Source organism: Nelusetta ayraudi, unplaced genomic scaffold, assembly GCF_046127955.1.
Source record: "Nelusetta ayraudi isolate G7.1 ecotype Tasmania unplaced genomic scaffold, CSIRO-AGI_Nayr_v1 ptg000031l, whole genome shotgun sequence".
NCBI lineage: Eukaryota > Metazoa > Chordata > Actinopteri > Tetraodontiformes > Monacanthidae > Nelusetta > Nelusetta ayraudi.
The window spans coordinates 1686183-1705342 of NW_027466081.1; the positions used below are offsets into that span (position 1 = coordinate 1686183).

General features: G+C 41.1%; 1 protein-coding gene across 6 annotated transcripts in view; it reads left to right on the top strand.

The window, feature by feature from the left end:
* pikfyve (phosphoinositide kinase, FYVE finger containing) overlaps positions 1 to 19160 on the top strand; it is a 29377-nt gene that overhangs the window by 4212 nt on the left and 6005 nt on the right. For 2 of the 6 annotated variants that reach the window (XM_076030817.1, XM_076030816.1), the window contains exons 4-33: positions 549 to 658; positions 788 to 959; positions 1636 to 1843; positions 3779 to 3805; positions 4046 to 4135; positions 4239 to 4398; positions 5185 to 5342; positions 5720 to 5831; positions 6097 to 6238; positions 7338 to 7502; positions 8825 to 8887; positions 9005 to 9134; positions 9461 to 9641; positions 9971 to 10045; positions 10244 to 10351; positions 10476 to 10616; positions 11518 to 11644; positions 12246 to 13069; positions 14105 to 14527; positions 15438 to 15538; positions 15628 to 15699; positions 15853 to 16024; positions 16190 to 16368; positions 16464 to 16577; positions 17046 to 17154; positions 17352 to 17506; positions 18046 to 18142; positions 18551 to 18608; positions 18699 to 18821; positions 19017 to 19137. In XM_076030817.1, coding sequence (XP_075886932.1) covers positions 549 to 658; positions 788 to 959; positions 1636 to 1843; positions 3779 to 3805; positions 4046 to 4135; positions 4239 to 4398; positions 5185 to 5342; positions 5720 to 5831; positions 6097 to 6238; positions 7338 to 7502; positions 8825 to 8887; positions 9005 to 9134; positions 9461 to 9641; positions 9971 to 10045; positions 10244 to 10351; positions 10476 to 10616; positions 11518 to 11644; positions 12246 to 13069; positions 14105 to 14527; positions 15438 to 15538; positions 15628 to 15699; positions 15853 to 16024; positions 16190 to 16368; positions 16464 to 16577; positions 17046 to 17154; positions 17352 to 17506; positions 18046 to 18142; positions 18551 to 18608; positions 18699 to 18821; positions 19017 to 19137 — 4717 coding nt within the window. The remainder of the gene's footprint in view (positions 1 to 548; positions 659 to 787; positions 960 to 1635; positions 1844 to 3778; positions 3806 to 4045; positions 4136 to 4238; positions 4399 to 5184; positions 5343 to 5719; positions 5832 to 6096; positions 6239 to 7337; positions 7503 to 8824; positions 8888 to 9004; positions 9135 to 9460; positions 9642 to 9970; positions 10046 to 10243; positions 10352 to 10475; positions 10617 to 11517; positions 11645 to 12245; positions 13070 to 14104; positions 14528 to 15437; positions 15539 to 15627; positions 15700 to 15852; positions 16025 to 16189; positions 16369 to 16463; positions 16578 to 17045; positions 17155 to 17351; positions 17507 to 18045; positions 18143 to 18550; positions 18609 to 18698; positions 18822 to 19016; positions 19138 to 19160) is intronic. The other 4 variants (XM_076030819.1, XM_076030818.1, XM_076030820.1 and 1 more) reach the window with 4 other exon arrangements.

Consider the following 19160-nt stretch of genomic DNA (forward strand, 5'->3'; position numbering starts at 1 on the left):
GACTTTATCATACTGCCGTCATGTCTCCTCTACAATCTTAGCTCACATTAAAAAACTAAAAAACTTAATTAAAAATAGTAAGCTGAAAGAAGATGGATGCAACAAAGCCAGGGGTATTATTATACATGATGCTCACATCCATCTCTTTTTAACATTGTTTTTTTATTTGCATGATATTAACAACATCATGATGAAGCCTGACTGCAGTGTAAAGGTTGGGATTCCTCAGTCTGTTGGTTTTGGCCTTCAGTTCAGCCTCATGTAGAAGATCTTGCAGTGGATGTTGGGGATTGTCCCTGATCACTTTCACTGCATTAAGGGAAGGGCTTGCAAGATCCCTCCAGCTCTCCCTGTGATGACTTTACAGATGCGTATCTGGACCTGCTCTAGCTCGGCTTCTTGTTGTTATTTTTTCGGTGCAGCCAAGAACCGAGAGCACTGAGCTGCAAAATCACATTTTTGCCGGTCGGCGTCGAACCGGCGGCGCTGTGCCAGACTCACTCTGAATTGTCTGGGCTTTTTTTTCTCCCCCTTGTGCTTGATAATAGACGGCAGCAGGAAGTCTGATGCCTCTCTCAGCAATCACGATCCTCGCACGGCGGTGCAACTACGCACTGCACTGAAGAGGTTGAAGGAGATAATGGAGGGGAAGAGCCAGGTACGCACTGCAAATCTGACGAGGCCGTTTGTCCCTGCGGATGCTGTGAACGAAAAAAACACGAGTGAGTTGTGACACCTGCGAGCTTGTAAAGCAGTTTGTGTCGTGTTATGTCCCCTCCAATCCAAGGACAGCGATCTGAAGCAGTATTGGATGCCGGACAGCCAGTGCAAGGAGTGCTACGACTGCAACGAGAAGTTCACCACCTTCCGACGGCGCCACCACTGCAGGCTCTGCGGCCAGATCTTCTGCAGCCGCTGCTGCAACCAGGAGATCCCTGGAAAGTTCATGGGCTACACAGGTCGGCGGTGCGCCGGCAAATTGCACAAATTGGGGATGAAATGCATGATACTCGACATGTTGGGGACTAGTTTGAAAAACTGAAAGTCGTCAAAAACACCTGCTTAATCCCTTTCCCTTCAAGACCTGTTTCTAAGTATGTATGCATGGCCCTTTTAATTGAAGCGTCCCTAACGAAACGTTCAGTTCTTTGCCCAGTGCACAGCATTGCACAATGCATGCGTTTGTATTGATCAGGTGCTTGGATGACTCATTTAATCTTGAGGAAGTTACTGGACTAATGAGCAACAAACGGCTGGTAATGGACATTACATGGCAGCTGAAAGATTGACTTTGTCCGAAAGAGCAAAAAAAAGTGAATCTAATTCACCCAATATAATCAACTTTTTTCTGCATACATGCTGAAACAGGGCCTTGCGTTAAGTCTCCATGACTCTATATGGTAATCACAGATGTGTTAATTATTTGTTATTAAGTTTAGTGCTCTGCATTAGAGACTTTCTACATGTCGAGATACAGCAGGCTTTGCTCGGGACACTTCACTTCTGCATAGAACTACTGTTTCCTTCTCCAATCCAGCAATAGAACGTGCACAAACCGTTCCATTCGGTGCCTAAATTTCTTTAATTCCTTGTTTTCCTTCATGCTCTTGCACTTTGTCACTTCGCCGCACCAAGGAGACCTGAGGGCCTGCACGTACTGTCGCAAGCTAGCGCTCAACTACGCCCACTCAGCCGACTCGGGCTCCATCGGAGACGACCTGAGCGCGCTGTCCGACTCGCCGTGCTCCGTGTGCGTGTTGGAGCCCAGCGAGCCGCGGACGCCCGTGTGTGGACGCAAGGCCAGCAGGAACATTTTCCTCGAGGAAGACCTGACGTGGCAGAGGTGAGCACGCGCGCAGACACACGTCAAGATAGAAAAGAGTTGACTCTCTCCACTATCATCCTGGAATGACTTTATTATTTTTTTTGTTCTTTCATTTTTTTTTTTTCATTTTTTTCCTTTTTACGGTCAACAATAAAGGCCTGAAGTTAGATACGGCAATGTGTCAACATCAATAATCTCCCAAACCTACATGCTTACCACAAAAAATACTTCTGTCAGAGTTTGACCCTATTCTCAGAATTTTCAGCCTTTTCAAATCTTGTTTGCACAACACAGCTGTGTTATTTGCTCCTATTTTTAAGACTTCCTTAATATTTATATATGTTTATTCAGCTTTAAGTTGTTCATTTCTGTAAATTTTCTTAATTAAATATAGCTTCAGAGAAAAGTTAAAGGAGTCCGGGGGGGGGGAACGTTCCAGTCAGCCCAAGCACACTATTTTGCATCAGTGCCCTCGAGCTGAGGCGGGTTTTTTGTTTGTTTGATTTTTGTTTTGTTTGAGTTTCGTTACCATTCTTCTTCTTTTATTGACATAGTTGAGAAAAAGTCTAAAATTCTCAAAGGTTTTTTTTTTTTGTTTGTTTTTTTCATTTATTGCATTTCTAAGTGACGATTCTTCGGCATTTTATGTTCTTGGTTCTATGTTGCGGTGATCATCGATCCCAGTTATCTTAGAATTCCTGACCCTGTCAGAATTTGATCCTAGGCTGTCCTTGGCCTCAGGACTCTGACGACGGCTGTCCTTGGACCTTGTCTCGTGGTGCAATGTTTTTTTTTTGCCCCCAACCAATGATTTTGCCATGATGAGTCGCACATCTTCATCGTCTTCGTCTACAAAACACCCGGCAAAGGTGTTACTCTAACTTGACCCAGTAATTGAATAATTTTCTTGATAAAATGTTCATCAGTGCAATCAAAATTGTGCCAGAAATTAAAAATAAATTAATTAATAAAAACCTTCCCCTCTAGTAGTGCAGTCCTATTCTATAGTCTATTGGCCTAGTTAGCTACGGGGTTGCGTTGGTGCATGTGAATCTCTTCCTAATGCCAAAACAGTGATGCTCCTTTCCTGTTTTTAATGATCACACAACTTAAAATGGCAGTGTAAATTTTATGTATTGATAAAAAAAAAAAAAAAAACGATACATATTCCACCATTTTCGTGTTTGGTCAGCGAAGGTTCGGTGACTGCCACAGATATTAAGAAGCCTCTGGAAGAAAAACATGCTTCCCAGAATGGCTCTTTGCTTAAGAAGCTCTTTCAATAAGAAGGAAATGTAAGATCGCGCTCTTTCACTCTTTGCAGCGTTCTTAGTGACCAAACACACACCCACAAATCCCGCCACATTAATATTACACTAAGCAAACATATTAAAACAGTGCGCACATATTATGATATTTTTATACTGGATCAGATTTATATTGTTTGGCAGTCATTAGTCTCAGGAAAGAAAAATCCGAATCACTAAATCAATTATTAAATCACATCTGCTGTCATTCCAAAGCACTTTCACAATTAAAGACGCACTGCTGCAACACTTTATATGCTTTATAATTATGCATTTTATTTAAAGGCGCCTTTCAGGACACTCAAGGTCACTTTAAAGGAAAAAAAAAGAACGCAACACAACGTTAAAATCAAGAGTTATAGCAAATAGGCCTGTTTGAAAAGGTGGGTTTAGCACTGTTATAAGTAGCTGTATGTCACTCCCTACTTTCTTCCTCCACCTCCTGCCACTATCAATCATTGAAAAATTCTTGATAAATAAAATTGAAAGATCCTGTCACATTGCATTGCATGCATTTTTCTTTTTTTTTTCTTTTTTTTTAACGGTCCTGCTTGAGTTTCATCAGTTGTTTTTAACTGCTGTGCTTCCTGCTCGTTTCCCTTCTGACTTTAAGGCAAATTTATTTCCTTTCTCTCTCCTGGCTTAGAAAAGCTCCTATTGGGATGAAAAAGAAGTGAGTCTTGCTGTTCTACTATGTTTCACATCTCTGTGCTTTTGCGTTCTGTAAGCAAAGCCGCTGCTTTCTCGCTTGACTTTAAACAAAAATCCTCTTTGTGTTTTTTCAAAAAAGAAAATCTAAAATATACTGCAGTAAGAATAATAGGTGTGTGTGTGTGTGTGTGTGTGTGTGTGTGTGTGTGTGTGTGTGTGTGTGTGTGTGTGTGTGTGTGTGTGTGTGTGTGCGCTAAATTAGTGTGATTCACCAGGAACCTCAGGGCAGTAGCCTCAGCTCTCGAATGGCAACGTTACAAGAAGACTTGGGCAAGTCACCAGGAAGGAAGAGGCGAGTCCTTTTTTTCTGTGTTTGCTTTTAGGTTTGCTCCACTGTTTTTTTTTTTTTTTTTGCTTCTGCTGAACAGCGTGATCGGTGGTTCCTGTTTTCTCAGCAGGTCTGCCAGTGTGACCAACCTGTCGCTTGATCGTGCTGGACCCCCCATGATGCCCTCGTACGACAGCTCGGTCAGCCCGCCATCCAGTCGGGCCATTTCAAGCTCTAAGATCGGTAGCAAGATGGACCCCAATGAGGAGGAGAGGAAGCTCTTATTGGTGTGTGCTTTAGTTTTCTATCTATCTATATTATCCATTGACAGTGTTGTTACTACTTCAAAGTATTTTAAAGAGGCTATAATATACTGACATTGTTTGGCAGGATTTTTACATTTCTGTTAAATTTAAAGGTTAAGTGTGAAATATTTGGAGATTTTGAAGGAGAAACAGCGACATCATATATATATATAAATATATATATATATATATATATATATATATATATATATATATATATATATATATATATATATATATATATATATATATATATATATATATATATATAAATATATACATATACATATATATATATATATATATATGTATATATATATATATATATATATATATATATATATATATATATATATATATATATACAATAAAAGTACAGTAAAAGTTCCTTAGAAATATACATATATATATATATATATATATATATAAAAAAGAACTTTTACTGTACTTTTACTTTTACTTTTACTGTACTTTTATTGTACTGCGAGTATATTAATCGTTTACAAATATAAAAATCATAAATCAAGCCAAATATTACACACTAGACATTTAATGTCAGTGTCAGTTTACTTAATCAAATTAAGAGGAGAATACAATGCATGATTGTAATGTCATGTCTTAAATATTCTTCAGTGTCTCACGCAAAGTCTAAACTTTTGCAGCCCTATTTTATGCTAAATGTATAACAATGATGGTGTGACCATCATTAAGTTCTTGAGCAGTAACCAAACATCTTTGCTCATATTAACCTAATATATTATCGTTCAGGACTCTTCCCAGCTGAAGGACTTGTGGAAGAAAATTTGCCACAATAACACTGGAATGGAGTTCCAGGACCACAGGTATTGGCTGAGGACGTACCCCAACTGCATTGTGGGAAAAGAACTTGTCAACTGGCTGCTAAGGAATGGCACCATTTCCACCAGGTATCAGTTTTCCCTTTGACCTTTGTGGCTATGAAAATGCTTTTACGTTTAAATGTCCACAATCCAAGATGCGTTCCAGTGGTTTGAATTGACTACTACTCTTGCTACTTCTTGCTACTTGCTTCTTCTATGTAAGTGACGTTTATTCTTCTGAGTCATTCATTTGTTCTGTAAGATATTCGGCAAGTTTTAGCGTACCAATAATAGTATTATTATTAAAATTAAAGGTTTCTGTCAATTTTGTGCTCAGATCAGCAAAGAAAGGGGCAATTACTGTTACAAATGCCTTATACTGAGTCTGAGGTAACACATGTACGAATTGACATCTGCCTTTCCGTTAATGGTATTTACTCCTCTGGTTCGTTGTTGTGTTCCAGGGCCCAAGCTATAGCAATAGGCCAGGCACTCGTGGATGGCCGCTGGCTGGACTGTGTCACTCACCATGACCAGCTTTTCAGAGATGAGTATGTTCTCTACCGCCCCCTTCAGGTAAGAGTTTTTATTCATGCATTCCCGAAGGAATTCTGCAGCCATGCCCTTGCTATGACATACTTTCAAAAAAAATTTCAATGTTGAGTATGATTTTAGATTTTTTTTTTTTTTTCTTAAGCTTTCACATCATTTTGCTGCAATAACATTTTAATATCGATCAAATCAGCATAGTCATCAAATAAAAGTGCAAGACACAACTTAAGATGGTGTTTCAGACCAATCAAAATTAATCTGCTCACGTTCAAACCCCTTTTGTGTCCAGAGCACAGAGTTCTCAGAAACACCATCTCCAGACAGCGACAGTGTCAATTCCCTGGAGGGACATTCTGAGCCATCCTGGTTTAAGGACATCAAGTTTGATGACAGTGACTCAGAGCAGCTTGCAGATGAATACGCTATGCCCAGTATGTATTTCATGCTTTAGTGTGACATTTTTAAAGGGGTTCTATTTTTAAAAAAATAACAGCATTTGTTTGTAGCTCTTGAGCGTGTCTTTTGGCCTGACTGGCATGCAATTGAACACACAAAGAACGAAAAAAAATGGCAACTACCGCATTTCTAGATGGTTTGACTTCTTCCGTGTGGCTGCGCTGAAATGAGCCGTTTCGGATTTTACTAGATCTCCTTGTTTCTCACAAGTCACGCTAATACGAAAGAGGATTAGGGCCACAAGAAGACAAAGAAATATTGCTGGAAGGAGATTTTCCTTACGAGTTTTGAGTTGAAATATCGTGAATAAAGTCAAAATTTCGTGAAAAAAAATTGACATAAAAATAGACGAAATTTTGTGAAAAGTAGAAATTTCATGAAGGAAGTTGACGCAAATAAAGTGGAAATTTTGTGAAGAAAGAGGACGTTTTGTGAATAAAGTGGAAATTTTGAGATTAATGATATGGATGGTGGATTAACCCAGTTACCCACAGTTAAGAGTAAACTGCAGAACCTTTGGACTTTATTCTTGACATTTTGGCTTACTTCACATTGACGTTAATTGCAAAATTTGGAATTTATTCTCGAAATGTTGTCTCTTTTACGTCAACTTTATTCTCGAAATTTCGACTTTAATCTCGAAATTTCAACTTTATTCTCGAATTGGAAAAAAAAATATCTTAATTTTTTTCTCTTCTATTGGCCCTAATCTTCTTCCGTACGCTGGTGATCATAGTGACACCTCTGCCGCCTTTTTTTTTTTTTTTTTTATGTGGGCAAGGCATCACTGCATGAGAGCTAGATGCCATTTTAGCGCTAGCAGTGAGAGCCAAAACAGCCTCTTCCGGCTGAGTAAGAGAAAAGCTCTTTTTAAGGCCTGTACAGCCCAAAGACGACATGTTTTGACCCAAGAAAACTTGTTTATTGTTAAAGAAGATGACCAAAATTAATTTAGCAAAGCCGTAAATTATAATAGCACCCCTTTAATACATCTCTTTTGCCTGTGCATCTTCTTGGTTTAGTGTTTGATTCTCAAAAGCACAGCCGCACCTTCTAATTTGCCTCTCTGTCCAGACTCTACAGGGCCCAGCAAAAGGACTTCAGTGAGCAGCTACCAGTCGGTAGTGGACAGCGATTCCGCTGCCTCCATCAATCTGAACATGGAGCAAAACAATGTGAATTTTCACATCAAGAAGCAGTCCAAGCCGCCACATGTATCTCTTCCCTCTGAGCAGAAATGTAAATATTGCTCTTCAGGCTTATTCTGCTCAAGCTCAAAGATTTTGGACCAAACAATCCTCCTTTATTGTGTTAAGTAGACCACCAAAATGAATTTATTTAATCTCTAACAGACCATAATAGGGCCCCATTTAAAGGTGGAAACCTCATGCGGATCCTGGCTCTCAAATGAATGATGGGAAATCACACGCCTGAACCAGAAGGGGGCGTTAGACAGACAGATAACGCTACAACGTTAACCAAGATCATCAGTGGCATTTGCAGACAGTGGAGACTGTCGGCTACAGGAGCAGATGTTATCACAGACAGTGATTACGCGGTCGGTATCAGTATTGTAGGTGTTGAGCAGTCAGATCGAGGGTCTACTCAGGGTTGGATGACCTGTAAAGGTGGCGCAGCAGCAGCAAAGCCCCAGCAGAAACAGCATTTCCATGCCGTCTTGGACTATTGCATCTCATAAGGTTTGCTCAGCCAATCCTAACCATAAACTTTATCACAGAGTAGAGAAGTTTTTAAGATGACTTTTGAATAAGTAGAACGTGTGCCTCAGGAACCGTGAGAAACTGGTTGGTAGCCAATGTTGGGAGGCTAATACAGGAGAAATGGGGGGGGATTCTACTAGTTTTCATCAATATATAAGTCGGTCTGATTGTTTTTCAGGGCAGCCAGATAGGAGAACGATCTAGCTTCTAATTTTCTCTTATTTTTCTGGTTTTCGCTATACAGCCCGAGCAGAAAGAGGTAGATTGTCATCATAGTTGACTTACGGAAACCTACCTGGAGGTTTACTAACTGATGAGTTTGATCTGGCAGACAGATTGACGGATAAAGTTTGGTATGATCCGTGTAGCAGTGAAAATTTATTTTGCACTTCAAATTCTAAATGTTTCCTGGCCGCTGTTCCTTCTGGAATTAGTTGGTTTCTCTTTGATTTTCCAAATTACTTCGAGACGCCTTTGGCTTTGGCTTTGGCTTTATAATTAAATGTTTACTGATAAGGGTCCTCAAACATAACAGGTGTCCACAGTTCAATTTTAGACATGGCACTGAACAAAACATAACAAAATCGGAATAACCTCAAATTTAAATGTTGCCCGAAAATGCTCAGATAATAGCAAACTGTTGCCCATTGATTTTGAGGCTTTGTGTGTTCCACCAAAGTCAAAGGTGTGTTTGAAACAGTCGCTGGGCTTATTTAAATGCTGACTGAATTCTAGCTGATTGTTTCTCCCCTTTTTGAATGGTGTTGCACTTTGAGATGTCAGACCTAACGGCATATGATGCGGCAATCTGGGAGTCACTCTTCTCTTCCACTGTTTCAGCTGAATTTCTCTTGTCTGAGGATGGAGGACAAAACATTGTCATAAGCGATGCCTTCATCAAGGGTAAGACCACACAGTTTCTTTTTTTGTTTGTTTTTTTTACTCTTGCCTTGGATTAGTTTTTATTACACAGACAAACAAATCACCGCTCTCATCCAAACTCTTTTTTTTTTTCTGCAGAGTCTCTGTTCAACCGCCGTGTGGAGGAAAAAGCCAAAGAGATGCTGTTCACCCCACTTGGTTGGCACCACAGCTCTTTGGACCAGCTCAGAGAGGAGAATGGAGAGAAGAAGGCCATGGAACGGCTGCTGTGTGTTAAAAATGACAACCCGCCTGTCTTGCACGATGATAATAATATGTGTTTTCTCATGTCGTTAGCCTAATAGCATAGTCGCCTAAGTCATATTTGAACCTTTTCGGAAAACAAGAAAAAACATATTTTTTGGCAAGCACGTTGGTATCTTTTTCGGATGTCTCAATTTGGCCAAAAAATGACTTGGGCAATGATGCTATCAGGCTAACGATATGCACACAAGACCTTAATAGATTGACTGTGTGAACAGTTGATTATTGCGCGCCGTATTCGCGAAAAGTGTTTTTTCTAAACAACCCCCTTGCTCTGATTTCATTTTTCAGATCAGCAAATCACAGCCACATGATGGCGCTGCTGCAGCAGTTGCTCTACAGCGAGTCCCTGTCTTTGTCCTGGAGGGACATCATTGTCCCTGTGGTCCGACAGGTCGTCCAGACAGTCCGGCCCGATGTCCGCAACTGTGACGATGACATGGATATCCGACAGCTAGTGCACATTAAAAAGGTTTGCTGTCAATGGCAGTTCATTTTTTTTTAATTGGTTTATGCAAAGCTGAATGACGCAGACCACAATGTTGTATGCATTGGCTGATGTTGGAAGTTTGTCTCTATCCTACGGGAGAGGATTAGGGCCACAAGAAGAGAAAAAAATATTATATAAGGAGATTTTTATTTAAGTTTTCATTTCAAGTTTTAAGTTGAAATTTTGTGAATAAAGTCAAAATTGTGGGGAAAAAAGTCAACATGAAAAGCCGGAATTTCGTTGTAATTGTATTTTTTTTCTTTTCTTGTGGCCCTAATCCTCTTCCGTACCGTCCCCATTGGTTTCCTCAGATTCCAGGTGGAAGAAAATTTGACTCGACAGTCGTGAACGGTTTTGTGTGCACCAAGAGCATTGCCCACAAAAAGGTATTTTCTCAAAATAATGTATTTCTATTGTCTTTGAAACTCATAACTGTGTGAAGCTAAAAAATATATTAATTATGCAGTATTTTTTTTTTCTTTTCTTTAAAATGTTTGGTTCGTTATTTTTCAAATATTGACTGGAAGAAAGCCATAAAAATACAGTTTGTTTAAATCCTGATGGTTTCTGAATGTGTAATTCAGATGAACTCGTACATCAAGAATCCCAAAATTCTGCTGCTGAAATGCTCCATAGAGTACCTCTACAGAGAGGAGACCAAGTTCACATGCATCGATCCCATTGTTCTACAGGTAAGCGAGTCAGTCGAAAACCACTGAGTTCCACGTCACAGAGGAAAAAAACCTTTTCGCTCAGCTTTGCACTCTCTCTCTCTCCCTCCCTCTCTCTCTTTCTCTCTCCCCGCCTCTTTTTAAGGAGCGAGAGTTTCTGAAGAACTATGTGCAACGCATTGTGGACGTCCGTCCAAACCTTGTGCTGGTGGAGAAAACCGTGTCGCGTATCGCTCAGGACATGCTGCTAGAGCACGGCATCACGCTGGTCATCAACGTCAAACCGGTGAGTGGAGTGCAAGTACTGCAAAATGAGTTTAGCCAATGAGTTACCGTAGCACCATAATGCCAAAACCTGCAGTAGATGACTTAAAATTCACTCAGACATTGTGCTTTACAACTTACACACTTGACCTTTTTTTTTTTTTTTTTTTTTTTTTCTCAAATCTATTTAACCAAATTACTGTGAACATTGAGATGGTACAAAAGTAGTGCCACATACGCTGTGAGATGAAAAATAGACAATAAATCAAGGAAATAGGATTTTGAGTCAAACAAAGTAACAAAATCTAACAGTTTTGAAAGGGAGCTTCCAGAGTGGTGAAAAAACATTATTGAAGCGCAGTGCAAAATCCTCCCCAAGATGCATCGTATCCCTGCTGAACTTGATACCACATCAATTATCTACAGTCTCCCTGGGAGAGACGTATTCACTCATTTACCCATTTTACACTCCTCTGAAGACTTCTCATAGACTGACCAAAGTTTCGTGAAAAGCATACATCGCAGTCATTTTCTGGAGTCTATCCAGCTGAAAGGGGGGGGTCATTGTACTTCGCAGTACTAGGCCGTGATGTACGTCAAATCTACTTCCTATTAAAGGTGGAACACAGATGTTGCATGCGATTGTATTTGTGTAGAATTACTTCTGTGTTCTCTGTAAAGCTGTTCAATGCTCATCAGTTTCGTAAAAAAAACAAAAGGTTAAGTAGATTGTAGTTTGTCACATACTCTAAAACTTTGCTTGCCATTGTGTCAGAAAATGTAATATCATTTTTTTGTGCTAACATCCAATGAGTTACTCATATGGGCCGTATTTCAAAATGATCATCTGGTGCATTTTGCCCTGTGCTATGTGGTTCTATTACCACTGTTTTGTTTTTTGAAACTCCCTAACTTGATTTCAGCAAGTGTTGGACAGAGTGAGTCGCGTGACCCAGGGGGACCTGGTCCTGTCCATGGACCAGCTGCTCACTAAACCTCGTCTGGGAAGCTGCCACAAGTTCTGTATCCAGCCCTTCACCCTGGCCAACAGTAAGACAAAACACCAGCAACCACTCGATGTAGCAACGTAGCCTTGTAGTGATTTTATGTTGCGCTTTTTGTTGTTAGTCAATTTGACCTCCGAGTTTGGCTGTTATTCGCACAACCTTGTAGCGGCGACTGCTCTGTGGAGTGCCACCTGCTAACTAGAAGAGCATTCAGTCGCGAGCACTTACACAGTCCAACATGAGTAATTGAGGCTCAACAGCAGTTTTCTATCACGTTTTCTTTCACTAAATTGACTCTTTGCCACTTTTTCAGGTGAATAATCTGATTAGTAAAGTGAAAATGAGCAGTTCTGTTATCTGAAATTGGTTGGTATCAGCTATTAAGAAACGTGTATTCAGTTGTGACATTTGTGAAAAACGCTCTTAACTGCACACATGGGATACATAAAACAAGTTTTGTATTATTTGTAAATTGTGTTTTTCAACTTTCCCTATTTTTTCAGCTTGAACTTAAATTGAGGTTCAGCAGCAGTTTTTCGATCAACTTTTCTATGACTCACTTGGCTTTTTGCCACTTATGCTACAGTGTGTTTGGGGGAGGATCACAAAACAAACAAAAAAACAACACTGTGTTTTTCTTCCAGATGAGGTGAAGACGCTGATGTTCTTCGAAGGCTGCCCTCCTTACCTCGGATGCTCTATCAAACTCCGCGGCGCGTCTCTTTATGAGCTGGCCCGGGTGAAAGAGATCATCAGGCTGATGGTGTGCGTGGCCTACCACTCCCAGCTGGAGATCTCTTTCCTCATGGATGAGTTTGCCATGCCGCCAAACGTGACCCAAAGCGCTTCGTTCCCGTGCCTGCTGGAGGCCTCCGAAGACGCGAACCAGACGGACGAAGGAGGCAAAGAAAAACCCGCGGAGGCCGAAGATGCCGGACGAAGTTCGCAAACTGAGGAAGGAGCTTCTTCTTTGGACGACGAAGACGTCAACGCTCGAGACAAGCAGCGTCCAAAATCGCAATCCTCCACCGAGGAGGTTTGCAAAGCGGAGGCGGGGACCTCGTCGCCGCACGCCAGTCCGCAGGCACAGTTGGAACCCGCGTGTCCTCCGTCCCTCACCGAGGACGACCAGGACATTGGCCTGAACACTCAGGTCAGCGCGGTCGAAGGAGAGGCCGGAGAAAAGGGAAGCCTTTCGAAAGAGCCGACGGTTAACGTGGAGGACGGCGAAGGTGGAGAAACGCCCACTGCCAGGTTTTTTCCAGACCCTCTGCAGGACGACACGGGGATGTTTGTCGCCGAGCAGGTCGCCTCTTCAGACGACCACCTGAAGTTCATCTCCTCCGTTTTCAAGCAGGAGTTGAAGGACATTATTCTGTGCATTTCACCCTTCATTACATTTCAGAAACCGTTCCTTCTTACACCCGCTGGCATGCATTGCCCCAGTCGGGACTACTTTCCTGAACAGGTATTTAGCTTTCGTGACTTCAATCAATGTATGATCAAACATTGTTTCCCAGAGAAGCAGTCAACATTTCTCCCTGCGTTTGTAAATTAAAGGTCCAGTGTGTAAAGTTTTTCAAGAATTCTGCCTTGACTTATATACTGTAAATGAGAACCGTTGAAAATGACTTTTATTGTGCTGTGATTATATTCTTTTATTAATGTATTTATGGGCAGTATGATAAGCATTTACCAATATATTTAGGGCTGTCAGCGTTAATCGCAAATAATTAAATGCAATCCGTAACGCGTTCATTTTTTTAAAAATCGCATTCCAGACGTCAGGCCGGGTTCACACCGGAAGCGGAAGCGCCGCTTCCTTTCGGCGCCCTCGTTAACCGATGGTGTCGTTAAGACCAGGCGCTAAGCGGCGCGCACCTCTGCAACCGGTGTGGCTCGTGATCGCTGCGTGTCTATGTTGTGCGCGAGCCGCGAGCGCTTCGCGTCAAGCTGGACAGGAAGTCATTCATAGAAACGCGAGAAAATCCAGTAGAGGTTCAAAATAAAAGCAATTTTCAAAATAAAGTACCGCGATTGACAAATGCGATCATATTTGTGTACGTTATATTTGTCAGTGTCTAAACCGAGTGAGAGAAATGAAAACAAACACACACATGCACACGAAAGAGAGCAACAGAGTGGGCTGGCTACGGCACTTCCGTGCCCAGTGTGAACACGGCCTTTTGTCCCTTCTTACTAAGCCGTAGTCGGCCCCTCTGGCCGATTTCTGGTAAGAAATACTTTACTTTGTGGGGTTAAAACTGCCTTTAAATGTAAAATAACAGAATTTTATACATGCAATTCAAACCGCGATTAATCGCAGTTAACTATGAAGATTCTGTGATTAATCGCAATTTAAAAAAATAATCGTTTCACAGCCCTAAAATATATGAAATCATGAATCAAGCCATATTTCACACACTGGACCCTCAATACATAGTTACTTGCTACCACTCCAGTGTGTTTTTCCTACGTTAACTTTTACTCTTGTGTCTGGTAGGTTTACCTATCTCCTCTCCTCAACAAAGACTTTAAAGAAATGGAAGGGCGTCGAAAGCGGCAGCTCCTCAAAGAACCCGCTCCCTCCACCCAAGGGAGTGGACCGACGAACAGTGCGCAGCAGCAGCAGCAGCAGCAGAGGCCCATCAACATACTGCCGTCACACTGTCTCACCAGAACCCGCATTGTGGAGCAGCTGGGCGGCAGCCAGGACCTGGCCAGAATGGTGGCAGAGTACCGGGCGAGGGGAGGCCGCATTCAGCAGAGAGAAGCCAGCGACCCGTTTGGCACTTTGAATCCTTCTGCTGCTGCTGCTGCAGGTTCTCAGAGCAGAGCCTTGGATGCTACACTGAAGCCTCCACCCAAGTCTGAGAGTGAGGAGGAAAAGTCAAACAAACAGGCTGATATCAACTGGGCCTCCAAGGTAAACACTGTTAAAACAGCAATGAATTTAATCATTATTCCTTGTAAGCCCTATTTATGTTGCAAAAATCCTGTATTTCACATCTATTTGTGTTGTTCCTTGTTGTGATTGAAACACCTATTTAATTAGCAACTGCTAGTGTTTATGTTTTACAATTTTAGTCTCAGTTTAAAAAGCTCTGCTTACTTTGAGTTCTACTTTGTCATGGGTGGGCAAACTTTTTGACTGGTGGGCGATAATGGGTTGGAAAATTTGACAGAGGTGGCCTATAAATACAGTATGTATGAGAGATATGTAGAAAACATATGTAGCTTTCATTTCAATTGAAAATGAACAAAGCAAAGTTAACAAAATAAGTGCCTTGGAAACCCCACAGTATTTTTTTTTTTCAGCTCTTTATTGAAATTACTCTTAAAACACACAAAATTCCACTATTTTATGACTTACTTCCTATTAATATCATCTCTTGAAGTTCGGCAGGCCGGATTAATAAGCTTAACTGGCCACATATGGCCCCCAGGCCGTAGTCTGCCCATGTCTGTATAATGTCATTCAACGATGAAAAGTTAACTGAAATATAACTGCCCTTGTATTCCAATAAAAAGTGAATAAATAAGTGATGTCGTTGTGAGAGATGTCCTCTCTATACCTCAGCTTTAAAGGTTTTAAAGGACGACGTCCTATTATCCACAACAACATTTAAAGATAAAGATAAGTCATAATGAATGTTTGAAAGTAAATAACACCAGGAATGTGCTTTGGAATCAAGTATTTTAAGCGTTTTTTTTCCTTGCAGGTTCATGATTTAGCCATCAACCTTCTTAAAGTGACGACTTGTTAATGTACGAGCATGTTAATGTACTAGCATGTTAATGACGCGCTTTTCTTGTTCTGGTTTTGTTCTTCTCAGCAGGACTGCCTCAACCCTGTCAACCATCAGAGGCTCTGTGTGCTTTTCAGCAGTTCGTCAGCTCAATCCAACAATGCCCCGAATGCCTGCGTGAGCCCATGGTATTAGAAAAAAAACAAAACACACACACACACAGGATTTGTGTAAATGTTGTTTTAATGTTGTTGTTTTTTTTCCCTTTTGTGAACAGGATTGTCACGATGGAGTTTTATGGAAAGAATGACCTCTCCCTTGGTGTATTCTTAGAGCGATATTGTTTCAGGTGATACATAGTAACAATCCCTCAAAATGTGTTCAAAAATGTTTTGGGGATTTTTTTTTTCTGCCTACAGACATGCATGTCTTGTTAGAGAGACATATTAAATGACATCATCAAACTTGTAGCTGTAAAAGCTGTGTGTCTCCTGCCATGAAGGGCCTCCTACCAGTGCCCCAGCATGTTCTGCGAGACTCCCATGGTGCACCACATCCGTCGCTTCGTCCACGGCAGCGGCTGCGTGCAGATCGTGTTGAAGGAGCTGGACTCCCCTGTGCCTGGGTATCAGCACACCATTCTCAACTACTCCTGGTGCCGCATCTGCAAACAGGTTTGGCGACGACCGTCTCCGTCTCCTCACCTCCAGCGGTTTGACTGAGATCCATATTTGAATTGAATTTATTTTTTTTTTTTTTGGTGAATTCACATGATAAATTTTTTTTGGTGGGGTTTGTAGGCAATACTTCATTGATGTTTCCCTCTGCCTGCTTGCCAGGTGACACCAGTGGTGCCTCTGTCAGACGACTCCTGGTCGATGTCCTTCGCCAAATACCTGGAGCTGCGCTTCTATGGCCATCAGTACACTAGAAGGGCAAATGCGGAGCCCTGCGGACACTCCATCCATAAAGACTACCACCAGTACTTCTCATACAACCAGATGGTGGCGTCATTTAGGTAAGTGAGCTTGTCCTGTTTAATGAAATGAGAAAATCTGTGCTTGACGGAATACCATTAAATGCGTGAATTAAAAATGTTGTCTTCTTCCCGAGCTACACTGCTGTGAGGCTACTGGAGATTTGTCTTCCTCGGCCAAAGATCTTCATCAAGAACTTCGGACCATCGAAAAGCAACTTGCAGCAGGACCTGAAAGACTTCTCTCAAAAGTAAAGGATTAATGTTTAGTTTACTGTTTTTTTTTTTGTTTTTTTTTTATTAATGGCCACCATTTTGTTTATTAAAGTATATATTCTACATTTTTTTTTAATGTTCATTGTACTTAAATGATATTAAAACTGTTAAACTTGCATCCTTTTCATGGTACTAAATCTGATTTGGAGATGTGAAAATGAACAGTTCTGTTTTCTGAAATTGGTTGGTATCATGATTGCATGATACATAAGCTATTGAGAAACATATTTTCAGTTAAGATATTTGTGGGAAAAAACATATTAACTGTTCATAATCACATAGAACCTCTCCCTACGTACGTAAAATACAATTTGGTGGGCTGCATAAAACAAATTTGCCGCCATTTGTAAATGTTGTTTTTCAACTTTCCCTAATGTTCAGTGTGAACTGCATCGTCTGCAGTGTTTGCAGTACTCTGACAGGACTCTCTGCTCTCTGTTCAGAGTGACTCAGGTGTACCTGGCCATCGATGATCGCCTCACTTCTCTCAAAACGGACACATTTAGCAAGACGCGGGAGGAGAAGATGGAAGATCTTTTTGCCCAAAAGGATGTAGGTTCTTTTATGTTATTTATATATAAATATACATATTTGCTTTGTTACTCACTCCCGAGGTTGTTCCTATGCAATCCAACTGCATCTTTTTAAAATGAACCTCCCTTCTTCAAAGACAAACTTTGGTGTGACTTTAAGTATCAAACAATTAATAATGACGATGTTTCCCTGTCGTCTGGTTTGTGTGTGTTCAGATGGAAGAGGTGGAGCTTCGCGGCTGGATTGAGAAGCTTCAAATGCGACTCCAGACGTGCAGTCTGGACTCACCTCAGCAGCTGCAAACTGTCCTGGAGTCACTGGTCATGAAGAAGCAGAGTCTGTGTGAGACTTTGCAGCACTGGAATGGCAGGTGGGTGTACCAACTTGAAAAAAAATTGAATAGAAAGGAGAAACATTGAATTTCATTTACCGGAATAACACTACATTGATAGTGCATACATTATCCAAATAAAACTGAGAGGAAAAATATAATTCAGTCTACTGTCTTTGTAGTCACTGTATTAATCCATGATTACCTATAAGAAGAGAGCAAAACAGCAGACTGTATAAATTGATATTGATAAGTTTAAAGCATAATCTAGGGCTGAAGCTTAATGGATCACTTGAGGCCACTTTGCCAAATTGAGGGGGGGGGGTAGATGTTGTCCTATGACTCTATGTCTTATGTTAAGACATAAAGAGTCGCCTTCTTCTTAAGACAGTAAACTTTTCTCCTACTGTGGGTCTGATTTTTCTTTTAGAGATTGAAACCTTTATAACAAAAATACATTGCACTCAAAGGTCTCAAATCGTCACCTCATCAACTGTATATCTGTATCTACATTATGTGAGTCTTCACTTTAAATTGCTACTCTAATTGCATTTGAATTGTCCACTTATTTCTCCAAGGCTGCTGGACCTGTTTCAGCAGGAGAAAGGCAGGAAGCGGCTGTCTGTCCCTCCAAGCCCAGGCAGGTACAGACAGGCGGCCATTGAAGAGAACAAGGTTGGTTCACACCGTTAACCGTCTTCACACACACTGTTTTACTGTGTGTCTGCAGCGGCTCCTGGTTATTAGTGCACGCGTTTGTTCTCGTTGTAGTATCCACTAAGTATCTATAAACTTTGACTAAATATTATATAAATGCAAGTAAAGTTGAACTGCCTTGGCGGCACTGGAGCACACAATATTGTATCATTGGGTCACGTTTTCTTGCTAAAATAAAATTCAAAAACTGAATTTTTGAATTTGAAATTTGTAAATTGTCAAAAACAATGTGTGCATTTGCTGCAGGTGTGCTGGTGTGTTTTTCTTTTGTTTCAAGCAGTGAACCAGCGTTTCGTTCTTGATAACTTAACATAACTGTTTCCCAATGTTTGACAAATACAAATTTCTAACATCTATCAATTTCAGAGTGCTCTGGAGTCATCACCTCGTAATCCATCACCTGTAATCCATAACGGTGAAAAAGGTAAAATAACAGTGCACCGACCCTCTTGCTGTCTTTCAAAAAAAGTTGCCACTCTGATTGTAAATTGTGAATTGATGCTGTTCCTTCCAGAGGATCGTTACCTGAACCCGATGCCTCCCGCAGCAGTTTTGCCCTCACCAGTGGAAGGTGCAGCTGAACCTGTCAATCCCGCCCCCTCTGCCGCTGAGCAAGACACAGTCAGCATTCCAGAAGGTACCAACAAACACAACTCACTCACTGTATCTGTTACACAATGTTAGCATTTTGGTTGTGTACATATTGAAAATAATCCTATTATGAGGGAAAACAAATGAAATCTTTTCTGGATCTTGAGGCGTCAACATCCGCCTCAAAGCCTGTTGCTTTGGATTAAACGCATCTGTTTTATGTCTGTTTGCTTGTTGTCAGATGTGTTTGACGGACACTTGTTGGGCTCCACTGACAGTCAAGTCAAGGAAAAGTCCACCATGAAAGCCATTCTTGCCAACTTTCTGCCCGGCAACAGCTACAACCCTATTCCTCTCCCGTTGTAAGTCATGGATTAAAGTTGAA